Source organism: Colossoma macropomum, unplaced genomic scaffold, assembly GCF_904425465.1.
Source record: "Colossoma macropomum unplaced genomic scaffold, Colossoma_macropomum, whole genome shotgun sequence".
In the NCBI taxonomy this organism is placed as follows: domain Eukaryota; kingdom Metazoa; phylum Chordata; class Actinopteri; order Characiformes; family Serrasalmidae; genus Colossoma; species Colossoma macropomum.
This window is the reverse complement of record NW_023494808.1, coordinates 16,834,876-16,857,415: the sequence shown is the minus strand read 5'-3', so window position 1 is coordinate 16,857,415 and position 22,540 is coordinate 16,834,876. Positions and strand designations below refer to the sequence as shown.

Here is a 22,540-nt window from a genome sequence, read left to right as displayed (position 1 = left end):
TACCTGGTGTGGAGCTTGAGCAGAGTTATTACAGAAACGCTTTGAGCGAGGAGCGGAAATGTCTGCCACTTTACTCACGTGGTCTGCTAGGGATGTTAACGATAAACTGCAAAATGACAAATATATAAATGTTTGACTATTTCTTTTATTTAAAAAGTTAATTTAATTTCAGGTAAGTAATATAGACATTTGAACAGGCCTGCTTTTCATTCAACGTGAGTTTTTGAATTGTATGCATGACCATCTTAGATCTGTTGGGAGTTCATTTTTGTCAGCAGGGAATAAAAGGATACTTATCAACTAGGATATTTATCCACATGAGACAGTGCTAAGTTAGACTAGAATTGGCTTTGCTTTTTTTAAACGTCATAGCTTCTGTTGAGTGTAGCGGTATATAGCAGTTAGCCTGTGTAGTTAGTCTTAGGCCAAAAAAGCTTGAAAGCTGAGAGCTACAGTCTGTTTTTCAAACTATGCATGTGAACTTCAAGCTAGCATCAGGCAAGTCATATATGTTTGCTAACAATATGTGGTAAACGTATTTAAGTAGACTGGATTATGTTACTGTAGGCTGTTTTTTTATATATATATATATATATATATATATATATATATATATATATATATATATATTCACTAAAGCCTAAAGCCTTATTTTGCGTTTTCATGGGTTGTGTCCGTGATTTTATCCCTAGTCTCATCCCTTCGAAGACAAGCTGGTTGACTCGCATCGTAAAGGGGAAAAGAGTAAACAAAAGTAAAATGCAAGCAGCGCATGTTTTTATGTGGGGAAAGTTGTGATGGTACATGGTTGTGATGTCACATCCATGAATGCAATGCAAGTTTAGCCCTGCCCGTTCATAATCACATTGTAGTGATAAGGGATGTTATTACTATCTGTATCAGAATTATTGGAGTGGAAAACATGGGGAAACAGTTAAGCAAACAAATCATTGCAGCCTTCCAAACAATCCAGACATTGGCAAGGAGTGATTGAAGTTCTGTACATTTCAGCTTTGGCTACACAATACAGGGCATCAGTACATACAGGTGCATTTACACATACCAGTCTTAAAGCCACAGTAACAGAAACAGACTGTTGATTCTAGAGAGATTGGGAAATGGTCTGGTAAAAATGAATTATGACTGTAATTTATTCCTTAGAGTTATTTTGGAAGCCTTCTATTCTGTTGGAAGTGATCGATGGCTTTTAGGTAGTGGCCCTTGAGTTAGACATGAGCACAAAGTGACTGTAATTGGCAGGCAAGGCTGATATACTGTTGTTTCCCTGGTAACAGCGCTTTTCTGGTTTTTTGCTGAAGTGCTGGAGGTTTTTTCGCTGAGAGAAGGGCTCTTATCTCTTTTACTGAAGGCCAGCACCCGAGGTGACTGGAGACAGCATTACTCGGCATTAGGCACTGCTATCTGTGATTGCCAGACACAAGTAGAGTGTGTCTTTGAGTGACCGGTCCCTGCATTGTGAGAAAATGACAGAGTTGTTTGCTTTAGTGGACAAAGCCGGATGTTTTGTAGAGGTTAGCACGCGAGTCATTTTTAATCTGGATAGTATTCTGAACTATGCAGAATGTAGTTTTAAATGATGTGTAACTTTTTCTCTAAAACGTTTTCCTCAAACCCACAACCCTGTTAACTCTACATGATTTCAGGGCTTGATAGCTAACTAGTGATGGTCATAATGAAGACAGCGAAAACTTGAAATGCTTCAAAACGTTAGCAACACTGCCGTGTAGAAACAGTGCTTAGAGGTGCATATAGGTGGCCAAGTCACACAAGTTCAACAAACGAGGCTTCTTTACATTATGCAGTTTCAAAAATACATTTTAAATGTTTGGAAATTTTGGTGGTTCGCCACTAGGGGACCCATTTCAAATGTACAGAAGCTCCCAATTTGAAAGTAGTTGTCATAACTTCACAAAGCTGTCCTAAGATTTATGCTGCAAAAGCGATCAAATGAAAAAGCTGCCCAGCAGCTTGTTTCCATTGCACTGACTTTTAGCAATAAAAATGCTTTAAGTAATGACGTCATTTCCAGCTAGAAACTGTTTATTGATTAAAAAAAAAGAAGTGCTGTACCAAAGATCGTGTTTCTCTGCCATATAGAGCTGTTTGAGCAATTTTCTCTCTCTGTATTTCTTTTAAAAATGCTCTTTTGTCCTTAGTCCAGCTATACTTGTCCACCATGCTGTTTGTGTTTGTTTGTTTTTGGTGTAAGAGGCATGTGAGGGAACTCTGTCACATGACACTACAGTTAAACGCAAAAAAGTTTTGTTGACATTCATCAAATATTACTGGCAGTTTACACTTCCATAGTCTACATCAACAAACTTTCCGAACCATAAAACGCTTTCTGTAAAAATCCTTTGAAAGGAAACACAGCTGCTAGTGTCTCAAGGTTTTTCTGTAAAATTGAGTGCTAAGACAAGAATTGAGAATTTAGACGAACTATGATATATTTCTATATAAACATTGAATAGATAAAAAAGAAAAAAAGTGAAAATATTTGCTGAATTTAACATATTGGAAAAATAAAACATAAAATGTGGCAAAAGTAATGGTACATTTAATGTTCTGATTTTTCTGATATTTTAAATTCAAAAAACAAATGGTGAATTTGCTCTGAAATTTGTTTAAAAAATTCCATAAATAAGTGTGTTCTCTGTAGAGAATATGGTAACTTATTTTCACTATATCAACAATACATGTAGTTTAACCAGGGTATCCAAACTTTTGCATAAGACTGTATAATGAACATCATTAAAATACAACCATATAAAGGGGCACTTATATATGAAGGCCTACAGGTTCATGACAAAATAAGGCTTGTTTATTTCAAGATATTGCAGACTGCTGTTAAATGAAAATGTATGCAAGTAACTTCCAAATTGTTGGATTTATGTGTCTTTGTTTCGGTTTTTATGCATGTAAACAGCTCAAAGCTAACTACCATGTCCAACTGGTTTGCACTGTTAAAAATGATTGGCTAGACTTCTTCTCCCTCCCTGTCTAGTGTGTAAGTTGCATATCGCCACCTAGTGCCCAGGACAAGTAGGTGTATTTGTTCAAAGTTCAAGCTTGCTAATACCGGATTGCGGAACTGAACGGCATAATTATTTTAATCAACAATAGTTCAAACGCACATTATCAACATATGTTTCGGTAATTGTCGTTGTTGTTTTATCACACAGGCCAAGGTTGAGTCATAGCTTATTCTGATATGGAGCGAATGTTTATCCCCTGATAGGAGGAGAAGGAGTACGTGGAGCTGGTTGCGGCTGAGAAACACCAGCAGGAGGCTCTGAAGGTGGTGCAAGACCGCAACAAGACCCTCTCAATGCTGGACGAGATTCTGGAGGACGTAAGGAAGGCCGCTGACCGCCTGGAGGAGGAGATTGAAGACCACGTCTTTGACAACAACAAACAGGTCAGACATCAGAGTGTGTTTGGAGGGACCCGACATGAACCATTAGCTTTGCGAAAGGATTTATTTTAGAGCTAAGCTTTATAATATCACGTCCTGATTGAACCATGATGCTGAAATTGCAACATATGATCATTTGTATGGTCTTCAATTAGTGGATTGGTGAATCTGTTGGAACTGTTATGTCTTCTGGAATTTCTTCTTACTTTGCGCTTGTCACAGCAACTGACATCATTCAAAGTTCTGTCTGTGTGGCAGGTGATTTCTTCTTTTATCGTGCAATGCAGTATCATCTCTTGTGCTTATGTAGTGTTTTATCTTTGTCATCTGAACATTAAATAAGAATATAGAGCACTTTTGTTTCTATCATCTTCATCTTCGATACAATCTTCATACTTTACTGTTGTTCTAATGAAGACTAATCCACCTTTTTCTTCCTTTAATTCAGAAAGGTAATTTAGTAAAAGCAAACATGATAAAGGGCCTTGGTTGTAATGGTCAGCAAAGATATTTTGGTTGCGGTGCACTTTGTTTTGGTTCACATTTCAGTTGTGCACCTAATAATATGATAACCGCAGAAAATCAGATTTTGTCAGTAATCCGATCAACACATTTACATGCACTTGGGTAATCAGATAATGGGAAAACTCCAGGTCTACATGAGTCAGGCAGTAATCAGATTTCTGCTTTGCACCCAGCCTTGATGCTAACAGGTCTGACTTATGCAACATGTTTGACAGTTTGCTAGATAGATGTAAAACATGAATTTAATAAGTATGTTGACACCACATCATAATCCTCGCCTGTTTTAGTATATTGGACCGTGATAGGTTCAAGTTTATTTGTGACATAGAAAAATAAACTGATGCGTAGTGCACAAATCGTTTTTTACAAAAGTCCTAAGACAGCTTTTGTTTTCGATGTCAAAAGTGTGAACTTTGCGCTGTAGTAACACATTTAACCAAACGAATACCAATCTGTATGATCATAATATGCTTTCCATAAGGAGTTTACCATTTAAAAACACATTTTTGAGTGCAGTGGATTTTTACGTATTGAATTAATCTGCTCTTCCTAAGGATTATAGTTAAAGCTTCTGTCAACATGGTTTAAACATTAAAAATTTTATTTTAATAGTAACGATATGCTACGGAAAAGGCTTTTACTAGTGTTATATTCAAGAAATAAATATGAATAAATGCAATTAGTAGTAGATAAGTGCTCCAACAATTCAGCCAGTCTGTGAATGGTGAGTAGAAAGCCTAATGCTCATTTCAGAGATCTAATTAACTTTACAGCTAATGTTTGAGAACTCAGCCTTTCATCATATGACGGGTAGATCACAGATATATTGTGTCAGCCACACAGATTATATCTGTTCAGCCACACTATATTATTTAACAGTAATCTATAGCTAGACGACTGCTGGACGATGCTTCTGAAATGGAGGTCACGCAAGCAACCATTATGAATTCGCATGGACATATTTGAGGACATGGTGAAGAAATTTGTCAAGTGCCTAATTGTCTGCCACACCTGTACAGGGTAGGGAAGGGTACAGGGAAGGGAAGCTAATGTAATACCTAGCTAACTCTATAATTTCATTCCTACAGTTAAGCTGGATCATTAGCTATCGCACTCTCATAAATGAAGTTAAATGCTTATGGTAGGATCCAGCAACAGGTGGCCAATGCAAGTAGGAAGCAGCGTCTTGCTACTCTACAAATAACTGTGTAATAAACCTTCATAACAAGCACTGTTAACTAATTTAGAAAAGCTTAAATAACCTACTTGCCCGGAGTTTTGGCTGTGACTCAGAGAAGTGGGAGAATAGTCACTTTATGTGTGGGAGAGAAACGCAAGTAGCTCAACTCAACACCCACCCAACTCAAATTGAACTGAAGAAAATGGCAGAAAAAAAGTAAAAAATGTTTCAACAGGAAAGACCGACAGCATTCTTTTTCTGCCAGTTCATGCTAAAAACCACAAAAATATAGATAATAGTGAAAAGAAAAGGATAATATGAAAGTAGACAGGGGCTTTGAGATATAAGGAAATTATTCAAGACATTTTATTCAATCAACCACTGGACCCTCATTGTTTGTGTCAGTGTCTGCAGTAAAACGCTATACAAATAAAATTTATTTGAATTGAATTCACACTCAAACTTGTCTAGTCAGCAATATGTACTGAATGTAACCTCCTTAGAAAGTTAAAGAAAGACTTTTAACACATTTTCTTTTAAATAAACAGTGAGTGTCATGCCTTCTCATACAGACTGTGTCCTACTTTGTACTACTTTGAGCCTACTTGTTTGACCAGATCTGTGTGTGCACTCAAACAGAACAAATTCACTGGGAAGAACAGGTTGAGTTGCACCTTTTGAAGCTATACTAAAATAACGAGGCCTAATGAAAGGACACACCTTTTAAACGGAAACGACATGGACTCAGATTTCAGCATCCTTAGAGGTAGTCATTTGCCCAAAACTTGTTTGATTACACAAACTTGTCTTTCTAGCTAAAAAAATGTAACACAGTTCAGTACAACTGAATTTCCATGAAGCTTCCTTGTGACCATTGTAAACTCTGATATACAAATGAATTAAATAGGTTAGTATGGCTGCTGATGCCTCATTATGCATATTCAGCTATATTTAAAGCGAGACGTCCTTCATATAATACTATGTATATGTGTTTGAGTAGAACCTCGCTCTTGAGTGCAACATTGAGCTGTTAATTATTTGGTTGGTTTATGTTCCTGGTATTCTTCTAATAACTTCCAATGACTGGTCATTTGAACCAATTATGAAATGTATGTCTATACATGTATATGTTTTTTGGCATCTGTTAAACTTCCACTAAATGCTACTACTTTGAACAGGTTTGTAACAAGACATCTGCCAATTTATTAAGCCAGTTTTATCATAGTTGTTTTTTTATCTCTTCAGAAATATAGTCTCCTACATTCTTTTTTACTATGTTCTCTTCATTAGTTCCTTACATTTCTTTATTGATCTTCCCATCTGTCTTTCTGCAGATGAAGGGGGTTAATGTGGAGGCTGTCCTGAGGGTCGAGGAGGATGAGGAGGACAATAAGAGGAAGAACGTATCGCGGCAAGTGGTCGAGAGTGATCTGGGACTGAGCATGCTCATTGACTCCCAGAACAACCAGTATGTACTGACTAAACCCCGAGACTCAACTATTCCTCGTGCTGACCATCACTTCATCAAGGTCAGTGACCCTCTGAATCCTTAGCCTGACCTTTCGTATGTTAACCATGCAGTGGTTGACCACAGGTTAGAGGTTAGATTAGAAATCTGTAGCCAGTCTAATCGCTCAAAGAAATACTTAGATGAGTCCAAGTGAGCATAATTGGTCTCACTGTCTCTGGGTGGGTATGAGGGTCGTCTCATTACCTCATTGCAAAGCTAAACTGTGCAGCTGTTTCTCAAATTGATTGAGATTACTTATTACTTCTGGCAAGATGCAAGCTCATGACTCATTACTTCTGCTTTGCACTCTAAACCCACTTGTATCAGCTGTATCAAGGAAAGCCTGTTAGTCCTTTTCAGCAGTTTATTTAGAAAGAAATGTCCAGTCACAGTGAACATATCAGTATCCCTTCCTTTTAACAGAACACAGCCAGATAAGCTGATTAAAATGATGAACAGCTGATGCTGTTTAAAAGAGAGAAACTACCCACAAGAAACAGTTCTAACAAAGCTCAAGCCTCAATGTACAATATTTATGAGAAGTGCAACGCTTACAGATCTGTTCCTGAATGAAAATCTAGTTTAGGCTGTTTAGGTGAGGCTGAGTCTCTCTCTACTTCATCATGGAGTCTTTATCTATCAGTTTAATATTAGCGTGTGTTTGCAGTGCTTTCTGCACTCACACTGCACTTCTCACATTCACAATCAAACTCATGCAGTCAGCTGATGCAGTGGGTGTGCATGCACACAAATTACATATAAAGGACATTTATGATTTAAATAAGTACGAGTGAAGCTGGTAACACAATCTTATAAAGTCAGTACCTGTAATGTGATTACTAGAACTTATACTGTAATGCGTTACATACTTTATTACAGAAAAAAGTCATCACACTACTTTAATGCGTAACTTCGTACTCCTTTTCCCCTAACACCGTTGCATTAGTCACAGTCTGAAGAGATTTGGTGGCTGGTTTCGCATGTCACGTACCAGTCTTCCCCCTCCCAGCTTAGTAGCATTATGTGATGGGGGGAGACTGGGTTAAAATTAGTTTCTGTGGAGATGATGTGTGGATTATGTAGGTCTTGGATTTTCACTGTTTTATCCTAACAGATGACTAACACTGTATTAATTATAGATTAATTTGTATATTACATAATTACTGTATGAAACCTGTATTTAAGCAGATTTGGGGGTTATATCGCTCACTGGCAAAGGATTATGACCTGCGTTTTCTCCCACAGGACCTGGTGTCAGTGGTCATGCTCTCTCTGCCCTGTGGCTGGCTGTGCACTTTAATGGGACTGCCTCCTATGTTTGGATACATAGTTTGTGGGGTTCTTCTAGGTCCTTCAGGGCTTAATAGCATTCAGGTAAGAGTCACTTAAATTGTAGGAATCTTTCATAAAATGCAAATGTTTTTGATAATGGATGAAACCTGGTAATAGTGAAATCTTACTACCTGCTTCCAATTATTCACTCTTAGTTGTTAGATGTGGTAGTAAATATAAGTCACATCTATAATTTGGACTTGTGGGTTAGTTTGGGGAAAACATCATGAAAAGGTGATTTTTAATAAATAAAACTAATACCATTTGTTTGCTTAGCTGGGTATTCAGATAACACATCAAATAAGTGAATGTTTTTTATTTTAGATGTGAAGCAGCTCACAGACTTGGCATAACCACAGGTTTTCACTCCAACAAAGCAGGAGGTCACCTGATGAAATGTTTGAAGACTATGACCAACTGATTAAACAGGTGGAGGTGGGCTTCGGCTTGTTTGGAGTGAAAACCTATAGCCACACCGGCCCTTTGCGGATAAGATTGGACTTGCTGGTTTAGAGTGATGCTTTGCATAGTTAATTCATAAAAATATAAAATTTTATTTCTTTGGAATTTGGTAAAATGGGACCAAATGGAAACTGGACACTGTTAAAATGGGACAACATATACTTGGTTGACAGTCATTATACCTTAGGGGGGCACCCTACTATAGCCTAGATGTGGGAAACACAGACTATTTGTTTTTAAATATGTGACAGTGTATCCATTTTGTAGATAACTGTATGTTACACAGCATCAGAAACCATAGAAAAAAATCTATTTTATATTATTTAACAATTCAATGTAGTTTCAGGCAAGTGTGTCAAGATTTAGGCTTGCGGTTTGCGTAGTGTAAAAGCCTCCATTACTTGTTAGCTATATTTGCTTTGTAGCTCTAGTGCAACACTAAAGAACCAAACACATCTTGGCTGGTGGATTTCTTTTGGTATAAGAGGAAAATATAAATGTAAAATTGGTTTCTTGCCAGAACTTTCACTTTAATAACTTTTTAATATTCACTGCATGGGTAATGTACATGTTAAAAAGAGAAAGCTCATTTTGGAGGATATTTTAACATGATATCTCTTTCTCTCTCCCTAGTCCATGGTTCAGGTGGAGACGCTGGGGGAGCTGGGTGTGTTCTTCACTCTTTTTGTGGTTGGCCTTGAGTTCTCTCCTGAACGACTCCACAAGGTAAAGAAAAGCACATTTTGAACTACCTTCTGTCGTTTTCATGATTTGCATACTTACCCGCTTGATCAGAACAGCTTTGGAGTGCTCACTGTTTTGCATTCCTTTCTGAAATTGTTTTCTCCCCAGTATCTCCTCAAGCCAAACAGCCTTGTTTTTTCTTATATGCATTTACTTATTTTCCTGACTGCAATACTGTTCTCTGGGTCCTTCTCAGTCATTCACACTTTCCTAACTGCTCTGTGGAATTTGTTGGAATGCCAGAGTGGGTGTTGACTCCAAAATGGTGAATTAATGAAATGCTTATGTACCCACTTTATTCTGTTTATGAGTGTGGGGCAGTATTTAGATTAGTCATTCAGAGTTGTCTAATATCAAGGCCAATACTATTCGTAGATTGTGCTAAGCTGCAGTATTTACTCCTGTCAGGCCACTGTTGGAACAGAAAAGGCACAAGATTATTCTGCAGCTATATCAGAATGAGTCTGTTATTATAATATAGCATTATATTGTAAACATGACAGTGACATGCAGCATAACTGAATTCGCACAGTCTGACGTGGGATTTTATTTGCAGCATCCCATGCAGTGTGACATGCAGTGAACATATAAGACCACTGTAATTGCACAGTATAAATGCGGAAGGTACACACTAAATCGTGAGAGATGGAGTGTTTTCATGGACTTTTACTTTGTCATATAATTATGAATATGCAACTGCACATTTTAAATAAGTAAAAATGTACAAACATTTACTTTTAAAGGGGGATTTCACCATTTTTTTTTATTTCTCAATAAGTAAATGGTTGAAGTATAAGCAAAGTTATTCAGAATGATTTGATGTGATTCTTGAGAAGCCTACAGAATCAGAATTGTTCACAGTGGTTCACAGTGGTGGTGATAGGAATCTGAGGTCTGAAGGTTGTCTAATGGTTCTAAAAGCTACACCACAAAAAGTTATTATATGAAATAGTTATGAATACACTGCCAGATTACTTTGTTTTATGCTAATTTTGAGGTTTTGGTCTAAAATGCAATTTTTCAGTAATTCATTATTAAACTGTACATGCAAGGGGTTGTAAGGCAAAATAGTCCATTACCATCATTTTACCATCATCAGCATATACACAAAAACTCAGAAGTTATTTTGGATAGTAAATAAAACAGCTATGTTTGTGTTGTAGACATTGAGACCCCTGGTTCCTATCACCACCGCTGTAAAGAAAATCTGATTAAGCTTCTCTACAATGAACCATTTCACATTAAACAACTCTGAATGACTGTTGGAATGACTGAATTATAGAGACATTAGGAAAACTGGTGGAATTCCCCTTTATAGTAATGTAAATCGCTGTCTATGCTTTGTGTTAAAAACCTCTTTGTTTATTATTATGAGTGAACATTCTTTAATACTGTACGAGCCATTCATGCAGAAGTACAGGTACTTCCAAGAGTTTAGAAACTTTTTTCATGCAACTGTACACACAATAAACACAGGAGAAATTCTGTGCTTGTTTTTTGTCTTGTTATGTTGGAGATAAATGTGTTCATTATTCAAAAATCCTCACATTTCATGCACCTAAGCCTCGATGCCCAGTAGACACTGAATATTATATGCTTTCCAGTAAATAAGTAGTAGTACTCAGCAGCGAGCATGTTTCATAATAAAACATAAGGAGGTCATATTTCACCTGACATTCAGCTACAAGGCTATCTGTTTTCAGTGGGTGGTTCATTTTAAAAACACAAGCTAGGTTCAAATGTAATATATCAGTAGTTAATATCTTTGTATGTAAACAAATGATATGATATTGATGAGCCCAGACTCTGCTGTTAAAAAAAGATGCATCAACATGGTTGATTAGCATGAAATAAGATGGTATCATATATTTCCACGTAGGCGACATTGATCATGATGTTCAAGATTCATGAGATCATTTGCTTATTTAAAGACAGGCTTTTGTAAATGGAGTTTACAAAGCAGTTTTGTCTGCTGGGTCTGGAAATTTGCGTAATTGTGATCGGACTACATCCAAAAGCCAAAGAGGTAAAGAAACCTTATGCTGGACAGCTCAGAGCACAAAGAACAATCTGTGGGGCTGTAAAAGTACTGCAGAGGTACTTTTAGATCAGTTACAAAATAGGGCTGCATGATATGGATGAAATACTGGTATTGCGATTATATTGGCGGATTTTACTATTGCAATATTCCTTTCCTCCAGCTTTAGCAAGTCAGTAATGTGACATATTAAAAGATAGGGTACTCTTTTTGGTCCAAAATGATTTACATTTTTTTGGAATATATGAATACCTTGTTTCATCAAAACACCCATCTGGAAATGTGAATGTCAGGGTGCTCTCAGCACACAGTAAAAACATTGTGATAGGTTGGAAAGCTTATTTACAAAGTGCAGCCTTCAGCAATAACACTGTTATAAAGGCCAGTGTCATCATCATTTTGTTGTTGTCCTTTCTGCAGGTCTGGAAAATCTCTGTTCAAGGCTCCAGCTGCCTTAGCCTCCTGATGGTGGGGGCGGGGCTTGTATGGGGACAGATGTTTAGGCTCCACCCCATTCAGACAGTCTTCATTTCCAGCTGCTTGTCACTGTCCAGCACTCCTCTGGTGTCACGATTCCTCTCAGTTGGGAACAGGGGGGACAAGGACGGTAAGTGTTTACATCTTCCATTAAGAAGTGTTTTGAATCCAGATTATAGATTATCCAGAGGTCCCTTTTTTTTTTACTTTTGTTTACTTTTTCCTGTTACATTTTACACTCCCAAACTCTGTACAGGCGCAGAAAACCATTCCATTTACACTTGTGTTAAATGTGGTCAAGATCCGCCTCTGGCCACCTCCGAATGTGGTTTGAGTGATACGAACATGATCCACTCACCAAAAACGTGTCTTAATGCTGGATGGAAGCTGCCTCTGTATATGTGTGTGTGTGTGTGTGTGTGTGTGTGTGTGTGTATGTTATCTGTTAGAAGTCACGGTTTACAATAACAGAAGCATATTGTAATTTTATATGAATTAGTATTTCTCACTTGTAATTAATTGAAACAAGTTCAGATTCTAAACTTTCAGTTGATGCCGTTTGTGTTTGGAAGTAAGAGAATATAGGCATATGCATGAATTTGAGCTACCTAGTCAAATCACCTTTGCCCTGATTTTCTAGGTAAAATATAAGTTGACACATCCTCTATAACGGTGGTCACCAACCCTAGTCCTGAAGATCTACCTTCCTTCAAAGTCTGGTTCCAAATGCAGACTGCCACACCTGCTCTAGCGAATTAACTTCTTCAGAAGTCCTTGACTGGCTGGATCAGATGCCTTAGTGTTACCTGAGGGGAGGGACAGCTTGTTAGATGCAGGTTGGAACCAAACTTGGTGGGAAAGTAGATCTTCAAATACTCAAAGTTGCAGTACAAACTTAATTAAAATAATAGAGCTTAAATCTTCAAGATACCAGTAATAAAAAAAGTGTTAAACATAAGAGTACAAAAAGTCATTAGTGAAATGAACGGTGTATTTACATTTCAAACAGAGATAATAACTGGACTTATAGGTGGAGATGGTTTGATACCATTTTTTCTTTTATTAATTGAAACCTTAAGTATTGGCTTATAACCACTAATGATCCAGTGCTTTTCTTTAAGAACTACTTTATTTCAAAAATCTTAACTGATGCACTTCACGTAAGTATAAAAGTAGACTAAAATGTTCAGACTACTCAAACACTGTTTTTGTGTTTTGTTGACGTATGTGTGTAGGTGAACTGGACTACAGCAGTGTTCTTTTGGGAATGCTGGTAATGCAGGATGTTCAGCTGGGTCTGTTTATTGCCATCATGCCAACCCTCATTCAAGTTGGGAATGGAGACGTGGACAGGTAAATAATACACAAACAAATACCAGCTTCATCCGCACACACATGCATAGGTGATGTATGACATCAGCATAACTGCACAGTTTTCTCCCTTGTTACATCAATGTTCTGTTTGGTGTCAGTATACAGTTGTGCGGAAAAGTAAATTCACCCCATACACATTGTTCCAGAAGTCCTGGTCCTTTTCTAGAAGTTCATTATCACATTTTGGTGTTGTCCTGATGTTCTTTTAGACAGCACAGACTTCCTCTTGTCTCTTTTCAATGGCTGATGCATGTACTTGGACAACAACAATGGCAAGAGCTACCTGCAGATCATGTGGTGACATTTTGGGGTTCTTGGAGACTTTTTATTTAGCGTTTTATGCTCTGCTCTCGGATTAAATTTGCTGAGGCAGCCAGGCCTGGACAAGTTGGCAGTGGTATTAAATCTTCCCCTCTTGTAGATGATCTTCCGGACAGTGAAATGATAGATTTTCAATATTTTGGATATCTCCTTAAACATCTGTCCTAGACACGTAGGCATCTACAACCTTCTTTATGAAGGCCTCAGAGAGCTCTTTTGATCTAGGTATGATGATACTACATACTTCGATAACAAAGAGCACACTAGACCAGATTTCTGAGGTTTAGACAAAATAAGTTCTTCCAAGATAGTCTTCAGCAGGTGCACCTAATTTCAGTTTAATACATTTGAAGTAGTGATACATGTAGGAGTGTGCAACTTACTATTTCTACATAAGAAAATTGCATTTTTGTTTATTTTAATTGTATAAAGGATGGCAAAGATGTTAACCCCTTAAATGGCCAGGGCGCACTGGCAGACCAAAAGTTTCATTACACACTTCTATAACCTAAGACTAGCTCAGTCAGTTTGCATTGATGTCCTTGCAGTTACTGAATAATAAGCATTAATATGTTATAAGACTGGGATTTTAAGGGATTAAATGGCTTTTGTTAAATTTTATCACCTTTATCTATCAACGTTGTTTAAATGACAACCAAATATGTTGAAAAATCTAAACTTTTCATGGGGTGTACGTACTTTCTCACATGCCTGTAACTACTCTTTGTACATAATCGAAACAGTGAGCTTTAGGCAGAAGAGGCATGACTTAATAACATCCTTAATAACATTTTGTTAAATATGTCAGTGTATTATTTATTTATTTATATGACTGTTTCTCAATATTCTGATTGGTTGCCTTTCCCCATAGCTGCATCTGATTGGTTGCTCTGCTCTGTTGCAGTGCACTGATTGGAGGTTTGCGTGCTCTGGTGCTTCTGGCTCAGGTTTTGGTCTCCTTTGCTGTCGTGCTGCTGCTCTGCTGGCTCCTGAGGTCTCATCTGATTGGTCCATTCTACAGAAAGCTACATGCCGAGAGCAAAGGGAACAAAGAGATACTTGTGCTGGGGACCACAGCGTTTGTGTTCTTAATGCTGACAGTGAGTGTTTTTGTAACGTTCTCACAACCAACTCAATGTTTTCACGTCCTAGAGATGGCCAAAGTGGCTATATTGATATGACAGTGACTGAGCTGACTGAATGTGATAGTTTGATGTTGTTTTGAACTGGAGCTGTGTGTAGCTAGCAAATAATCTAAGTCTGTACCTTACCATTTATCATCATGAAAATCACATGACGGTCAATACATACCACAAACCGCAGTGAGTTGTTAATTAGTCTCAAATAGACTTGCTTACGTGGTTTCTGATACTGTATGGCATACTGTTATCTAAAAAAATACAAAATCACAGACAAAATCAGGGTGGCTGCTACTGTTTTTTTGTTGCTATACAACATACAGCTATAAGACAAAACACAATGACCGTGATTATGGATACAGATGAAGCGAGTAACATTGATTATCTCATAACAACAGCGCATGTCAAGGTCTGGGATATATTAGATGGTAAGTTAACAATTGGTTCTTGTAGTCGACGTGATGAATGTGAGAGAAATGGGCAGGCGTGAACACCTGAGTGACAAATCGTTATGGCTAGATGACGGAGTCGGAGTATCGAGTAACAGGACCTTAGAGCAATGAGGTTGCCTGGTCAGATAAGTCCCATTTATTTTCCATCACAATGTCAGGTATGTATGTGTCGTTTACTTGGGGAAGTGATGGCACCAGGGTGCACTGTGGAAAGAAGACAATCCGGTGGAGGGATTGTGATGCTCTTGGCAGTGTTCTGCAAGGAAACCCTGGGTCCAGCATCCAGGAACCAGGAGCACCCCTTGATGGCAGTGCTATTCCCAGTTGGTGGTGGCCTCTTTCAGCTGGTTAATGTGCCTCCAAATTCCCAGATCTCAGTCCAATCGAGCATCTGTGGGATGCTCTGGAACAAGAAGTCCAATCTGTGACGGCTCCACCTTGCAGCTTAGAAGACTTTGAAAAGAATCTGCTGCTAATGTCTTTGTGCGAGACACCACAGGGCACCTTCAAAGGTCTTGTAGAGTCTGAGTTGCTTTGGGGGCATGCAGAGGACCAACAACTTATTAGGCAGGTGGTTATCTTATTTTTTAGGTTGGCCTGTGTAGTTTTGTCCATTTTATAGATAACAATGAGTCATATAGTGTCAGAAACACATAAGCAAGTCTAATTGAGATTACTTAACAACTCACTGTGGTTTGAAGCAAGTGTGCGATGCTTTAGGCATGCAGTTTGAATGACGCTGACCTGTGAACTATTAGCTTCTATTACTTATTAGCTACATTAGTATTAGACTTATATCACCATAACTAATATTCACATTTGTAAAGTTGTCTTGTGAGGCTTGATCTCTGAAGACATAACATGCCTAAACTGTGCAGGTGACAGAATTCCTGCATGTTTCCATGGAGCTCGGCTGTTTCCTTGCTGGAGCCCTCCTCTCCTCACAGGGTCACATGGTCACAGGGGAGATCATGAGTTGTGTCGAGCCAATCAGGGACTTCTTAGCGATTATCTTCTTTGCATCTATTGGTGAGTAGGCTGATAGGCCAAACGACATTTCAGCTTCTGTCTGAGTGGATCTTTATCCCTGCTCACCCCTCAGTTCATTAAGTGATGAGGTCAATCGAATGTGTTACAGCAGAGAAAATGCAACAATAGGGATTGCATGAGGTTGGGAACCACTGCATTTAATAATATCCCTTGTTGCATCAACTTGAAGAAAACCATGAGCACATTCTTAAAGGCAACGTGAATCGGAAATCAGAACACATCTTCCTTTCGCGCTGTGGTGTATTTCTGAATGAAATGTGTTTCTGCTTGATGATAGGTGGAGGGTAGTGGGAGGGGAGGTAAAAAGGTATTTTTTCATCATACGCTGGTTCACAATGATGTAATCAAAAATCAGAAGACATTTTAGAAGCAGGTGAAATTCTTTACATTTGGATGGAAGGTAACAGATACATTTTTAACGTGTTTAATATGAACTAACAAAATAAAAATTATTTTGATTTTAGATTGGCTTTTAGAGAAGTAACTTTGCATGGTTTTGAACCACAGCTGATTTTCTTCTGGTAAAACGTGTTTTATGCCATGGTTGGTAACAGTGTCATAGTGTGATTGGCTGTGAGGAATTCTATTAGTGCCAATATAATTTAAAAAATATTTTTAAGTATCATTCCACTTTATTTACATTTAACTTGTCAGCGATGCAAGCTTATTGAGTGCATAATGAAACATTTTTTATGTGTAATGTAAATAAATAAATAAATAAATAAAACTAAATTGGTCAGTTCCTATCAAATAATAGCCGAAAAAGCTATCTATATCTATCTATAATAAAGCTTTGGTATAACCACAATAATGCATGTTATTCTACTGGGCTTTCACTTGAACTAAATTATCTCGAATTAGCAATTTTGGTGCCACTTGTTACAGAAATTGTGGCTTTGGACTCTCCCAAGTTGAGGTCAGTAAGGGACGTGAGCAGAGGAGTCTGTACTGTTTCTTATGACACTTTAAAGAGATAATTTTAACCTTCGCAAAAGTGATTGCTTTTCTGTATTATTTCTTACAGGGCTCCATGTGTTTCCAACGTTTGTCCTATACGAACTGACTATCCTTCTGGTTCTAACTTTATCACTGGTGATCATGAAGGTAATTACTTGCAGATCTTTAATACAGTCATAGACAAACGTTTGGGTTCAGCTGGACAAATTTCATGTACTTTTGAATATTGAAAATTTTGAAAGTTAACACATCCTCTACAGAGAACACACTTCTGTACATTTTTGTTTATTTGCTGAATTTAATATATGAGAAAAAAATGAAATATAAATGCGACCTGTACAACATTTATGGCACATATAATGTTTGTTTTATTCTGTTCCTCATTCACAGAAATTGTCATAAAAATGTGCAGAAAAACGTCATAATTTAGTCCCCTTGTTAACTTATTTTCTCATTTGAAAGGGGTATTGAATCTTTTGCACATTATTGTAGATATTATTTAATGATAATTCTAACTGCTCCTTTGCACTTTATCTCTTCAAAGATGAGTTCAAAACTGTTTTTCTTCTCTCTCTGCTGTCATTCCACATTCTCCCTCTAAGTTTGTTATGGCAGTGCTGGTGCTGTCTGCCATCCTTCCCCTCGGCTCCCGCCACATCCGCTGGCTGGTATCGGCTGGGTTGGCGCAAGTCAGCGAGTTCTCCTTTGTCCTGGGCAGCCGTGCTCGCCGGGCTGGCATCATCTCCAGAGAGGTGAGCCCCGTGATCTTGCGTCACATTTCTAATGTCTTGTTCAAATTTCAACATTTACAATAAGTAGTTAAACTTAAAGAAGACAATTCAGTTTTCCATGATGTAAGGCCTTTAGGTTTGACATACTGTTAGGCAAGTTTGACATACTGTTATCTATTAAAAAATCTTTATTTTATCTGTACTTTTTACCTATTACTTTAAAGTTAATAATGTCACACAGTATCAGATATACATGAGTAAGTCTACATGACAATACTTGCTTACTGTGCTTCCATTATGAGGCTACGTTAACCCTGTAGCTTCTGTACTAAACCTAGGAAGCCAGTTTTAGACACCAAACATGTACCATTTTAGGTAAGGGTAAAACCTGATATTTTACATTGCCTTAAAGGAATATTTAGGTGAACACATCAAATTAACGATTTATCACTTACCCTAGATGCAGTTGATCAGCCAAGACATTTTTAATATCTGACCTGTACTTCTTTGGTTTACAATGGGAGATACTATACTAACATTGCTAACAAACACTGGACTTTCTGGTCACCAGACTCATCTCCATAAATACATGCTGGAAAATGTCTCTCAGCCTGCTCAAAACACATTCATATCTCTGTTGGTTTTGCACACACGTGTCAATGTGGTTTAGAACATGGAATGTCTTACTTTATTCTACAAAAACAAAAATAAATGTATGCACATCTGCATAAGTGAATTGTGGGATGGCCATTGTGAGTAACTGGAACAGCTTTTGCCACAATACGTGGTGTTATTCCACATAGGATGACCAAATGTGAGGCTACATGAATTCCTAAACACACAAACACAGCGTAAGGTAACTTGGCTGAGAAGCTAAGCAAATGCACTTGAAAAGTGTCTAATTATGATTTTGATTACCACACTTTCAGCACAAATGAGCCTCAACCATTTATGTTTGAACTGAGTAAACACGTAAAGAAAGGCATCAGCTGGATGCCGGACCCACCAGTGATTTGCTGGACATACACGCGACTCCTTGTAAGACAGAAATTTGGTTTACTTGTGGCAAGTGCCAGGTGATGCCAGCCGAGGTGGAGTGTCTCTGCTATGTGGAGTGGGAGCTATGGATGCCAGCACCATAAAGCATTGTGAGGCCTGTTAGCTACATTTGATATGACAGCAGCTGAGTGAGCAGAAAACGGACAGTGAAGATGGAGAAAAAGTAAAAAAACTTGCCTCAAATTCACTTCTCATCCTTAGTAATTTACCTGCAACAGCTGCAGGTATCCCGTTGGCAACCTTTTTTGTAATGCATACCAAGGATTTAGCAAAACTTTGCCAGTAGCCACAGTTTGCATGTTTCTGCATCATTGGGGAATCAGTGGTGATATATCGGACTACACATAGATTTCTTTGTTCTGATTACTGTTTGTACAAAATGGAACACAACGCCTCATTTTCGTAGCTTTATTGTTATTCGAGATGCAACTTCTAGTTAACTGTCACAAACCATGTTGAGTTGCTAAATAATGTCATGTAGACTTACTCATGTATATCTGATACTGTGTGAAATTGTTAACTATAAAAAATGGATAAAAAGTACAGATAAAATAGTTTAACAGTATGTCATACAGTGTCCAAAAAAATATAAGCAAATCTGTTTCTTCTTTTAGATTACTTAAAGACCCTATATAATGGAAAACTGAATACTCTTCACTTTCTTAAAATTAAAAGTTTTGTTGTATTACATAAACAGTGTCAACGTCTCAAAACAAACCACTGATTTCCTGCTTCAATGAAAACTAAGCTGCAAAACAGCCTGTTTTGAATTCAGTGTTTCTTTGATGTCATGAAAACCAACGTACTGTATTTATGTACAATCCCCTTCACAAATATTGGCACCCCTGGTAAACATGAACAAAACAGGCTTTAAAAAGTGTTCTTTATTGTTTATCCTCTTGATCTTTCGTTCAAAATACAGTACAATGACTGGAAAAATACTTAATACTTTATGCAGCTTCCCTTTTGCAAAGATTACAGCTTTGAGTGTTCTACTGTAACAATGAGACTGGGGAACACATGACAAGAGATTTTAGACCATTCCTCCATACAGAACCTCTCCAGATCTTTCCGATTCCGAGGTTCGCAATGTGGACTCCTTCAGCTCACCTCACAGGTTTTCTATGGTGTTTAGGTCAGTGGACTGGGGTGGCCATGGTAGAACCTTGATTCTGTGGTCAGTGAACCATTTTTCTGTTGATTTTGAGGTGTGCTTTGGATCATTGTGTGTCTGGAAGATCCAAATTATGGCCCAGTTTAAGCCTCCTTGCTGAAGCATCAGGTTTTGATTTTATTTCTGCTGGTACTTGATGGAGCCTGTCGTACCAAGTATACAAATAAATTGTCCAGGGCCTTTGGAAGAAAAACAGCCCAACAGTATCACAAATCCACCACCATACTTCACAGAGGGGATGAGGTGCTGTTCTGCATGGCAAACTTTGTCTCCATGCCTAGCTCACCTCTGGTGTTTGTTGCCAAAAACCTCTATTCTGGTCTTATCTGACCATAGAACACAGTCCCATTGAAAGTTCCTGTAATGTTTGGCAAACTGTAGGAGCTTGATTTCTATCGTGACAGCAGAGGCTTTCTTTTAGCACCCCCCAAACAGCCTGTGGTTATATAGGTGGTGTTTGACTGTGGTTTGGGAGACATTCTGACCGCAAGACCTAAGTAATGTCTGCAATTCCCAATCTGTGATCCTTGGTTATTCTTTGTCCACTTGAACCACCTTAACATCTCCAGTTGTTTTAAGCTTCTTAATTATTGATCTGCCAGGGGATGTGGGCATTTTCAACTGTTTGGCTATTTTCTTGTAGCCATTTCCTGATTTGTTCAGCTGAACAACATTTTGTCACACATCATTACTGTTTTCTGTGGTCTTTTTTGTAACAATGGATGAAAATTTGGCCTGTGTTTCATCATATTTCCTAGTGAATCGGGAAGTCATGGCTGACTATTTAAGTGTTCCTAATCGCTCAGTTGAACTTTAAAACATAAAATATGAATGGGAATATACTTTGGTTAGATTTTTTTCAATTCAGTATTTGTGGAGGGCACTGTTTGTCTGCCTATTTCAGCCTGGAAAGCCCACCTTTTTTGACACTGAGGTGTTTCGTGAATGATTCTCAGTACAAGACAGCAAATCAGAACAGAACTGATCTACATATATCCATCTTAAAGACACGATAACAAAAACAACCTGTTTAATTCTAGTGCTGTGTTTACATGTTTATGGTAGATGGACAACTGCAAAACAGCTTATCTATTGTTTTTATTGGAGCAACAATGGAAAATTCAGCCTTTGTCAGCAGGTAGTGGAATATTCTGTCAAGCATTCAGTTTTTTTTTGCAAGATGTCAGAAAAAATGTGAAAACTTGAAATTCAAGTATTGTGATATTACATTTCTGCCATATCGCCCAGCTTTACTTTTAGGATAAAATGGTCCAAATGACTGTTAATTTACACTTTTGAGACCGGACTGAAGTACTACAAGGCCCAGGCCTCAGATGCTCCACTCCCAGGACCACGGAGCATCTGATGTATTTTGCATGTTAACCTGGCCACAGCTGACATTCTGCACACCATAACTAGTGTTTTGGATCAAGATAATAGCTGAGTCACAACATATGGTGAATTTCACATCTAACATCATCCACTAGGTCTTTTTAAATCATTCAGAAGCGAGTAAATAGATGTTGTATTTTTTCTGATTCATACCTCTTCACTTCCCTGTTGTTGTTGTAGTTCTGTTTTAAAAACCTTTACACGTCTCACTGTGGTTGGCTATTTTGCATGTCTCTCAGATGCACCTTTCCTGTTCAAGTAGGCCATGCTAAGCGACAAAACACACCAGTCTCTCTGACAACAAGCAAAAGTCTGTCTTAAAAAACTGTTGTGCTCTGGCCTTTAGTGAGTGTAGTTTAATCATTATTCTTTAAAAAAAAAAAAAAAGTTCAACAAAACATTTCTGTGATCTAACAGTAATCTTATGATGACATACTGTTATCTAAAACTGGACAAAGATTTCTGTGAAGTGATTACATTGTCTTTCCTCTTCAGGTTTATCTGTTGGTTCTCAGTGTCACCACGTTAAGTCTGCTGCTAGCGCCGGTGTTATGGAGAGCTGCCACTCTCAGATACGTTCCTCGGATCGAGAGAAAAACGTCCACCTGACCCGCACTGGATACGAAGGAGATCGCTCTCTTCTCAGCATTGAAACGGCACACTACAAAAGGGCTGAAAGCAAGAAGCCTTTTGGTTTTTGACGCACAGAAAGTGTTTGCACAGAATGTAGTCCTGCTCCTCTGGAATAAGGCAACTCTGATGGTGACCACAGTGACCACAGAGTTTCAAACAGAGCGCACAGAGGAAAGGGAGGATTTTTACAATGCTTTATGAATCGTCACCAATACTGTACAAAGATCTGTATTTACTCCTGTAGATTTACAACCTGTTCTGCTCATATGAGGAAGCACCTAAATGTGCCTTGAAATCAGCTGATGTCAACAGATTTACCAAATAACTTGGCTGAAATCATGCAAAGTGTGTACATTAACATCCGTGATGAATTACATACCTGTTGATTCAGTTTGTCCAGCCTTTGAAATCTTTATTGTTTTTTTTTTTCCATGTGTAGGTGTTTGTATATTCTTGAAGACTGTTATAAAGATCAGCTTAACTGGAAGAACTGGAAGTTAACTTAAAGGAGTTTGGTGGTAACAGCAAATGCATTCCAATCATTTTATGGTGAT

General features: G+C 38.0%; 1 protein-coding gene across 1 annotated transcript in view; it reads left to right on the top strand.

Moving 5' to 3' along the window:
• tmco3 (transmembrane and coiled-coil domains 3) overlaps positions 1 to 22,540 on the top strand; it is a 26,174-nt gene extending 3,634 nt beyond the window's left edge. The window contains exons 3-13 of the mRNA XM_036557333.1: positions 3,260 to 3,439; positions 6,476 to 6,670; positions 7,897 to 8,025; positions 9,079 to 9,171; positions 11,648 to 11,834; positions 12,940 to 13,057; positions 14,304 to 14,499; positions 15,869 to 16,019; positions 17,065 to 17,144; positions 17,600 to 17,749; positions 21,849 to 22,540. Of these exons, the coding sequence (XP_036413226.1) occupies positions 3,260 to 3,439; positions 6,476 to 6,670; positions 7,897 to 8,025; positions 9,079 to 9,171; positions 11,648 to 11,834; positions 12,940 to 13,057; positions 14,304 to 14,499; positions 15,869 to 16,019; positions 17,065 to 17,144; positions 17,600 to 17,749; positions 21,849 to 21,962 (1,593 nt within the window). The 3' untranslated portion in view covers positions 21,963 to 22,540. The remainder of the gene's footprint in view (positions 1 to 3,259; positions 3,440 to 6,475; positions 6,671 to 7,896; positions 8,026 to 9,078; positions 9,172 to 11,647; positions 11,835 to 12,939; positions 13,058 to 14,303; positions 14,500 to 15,868; positions 16,020 to 17,064; positions 17,145 to 17,599; positions 17,750 to 21,848) is intronic.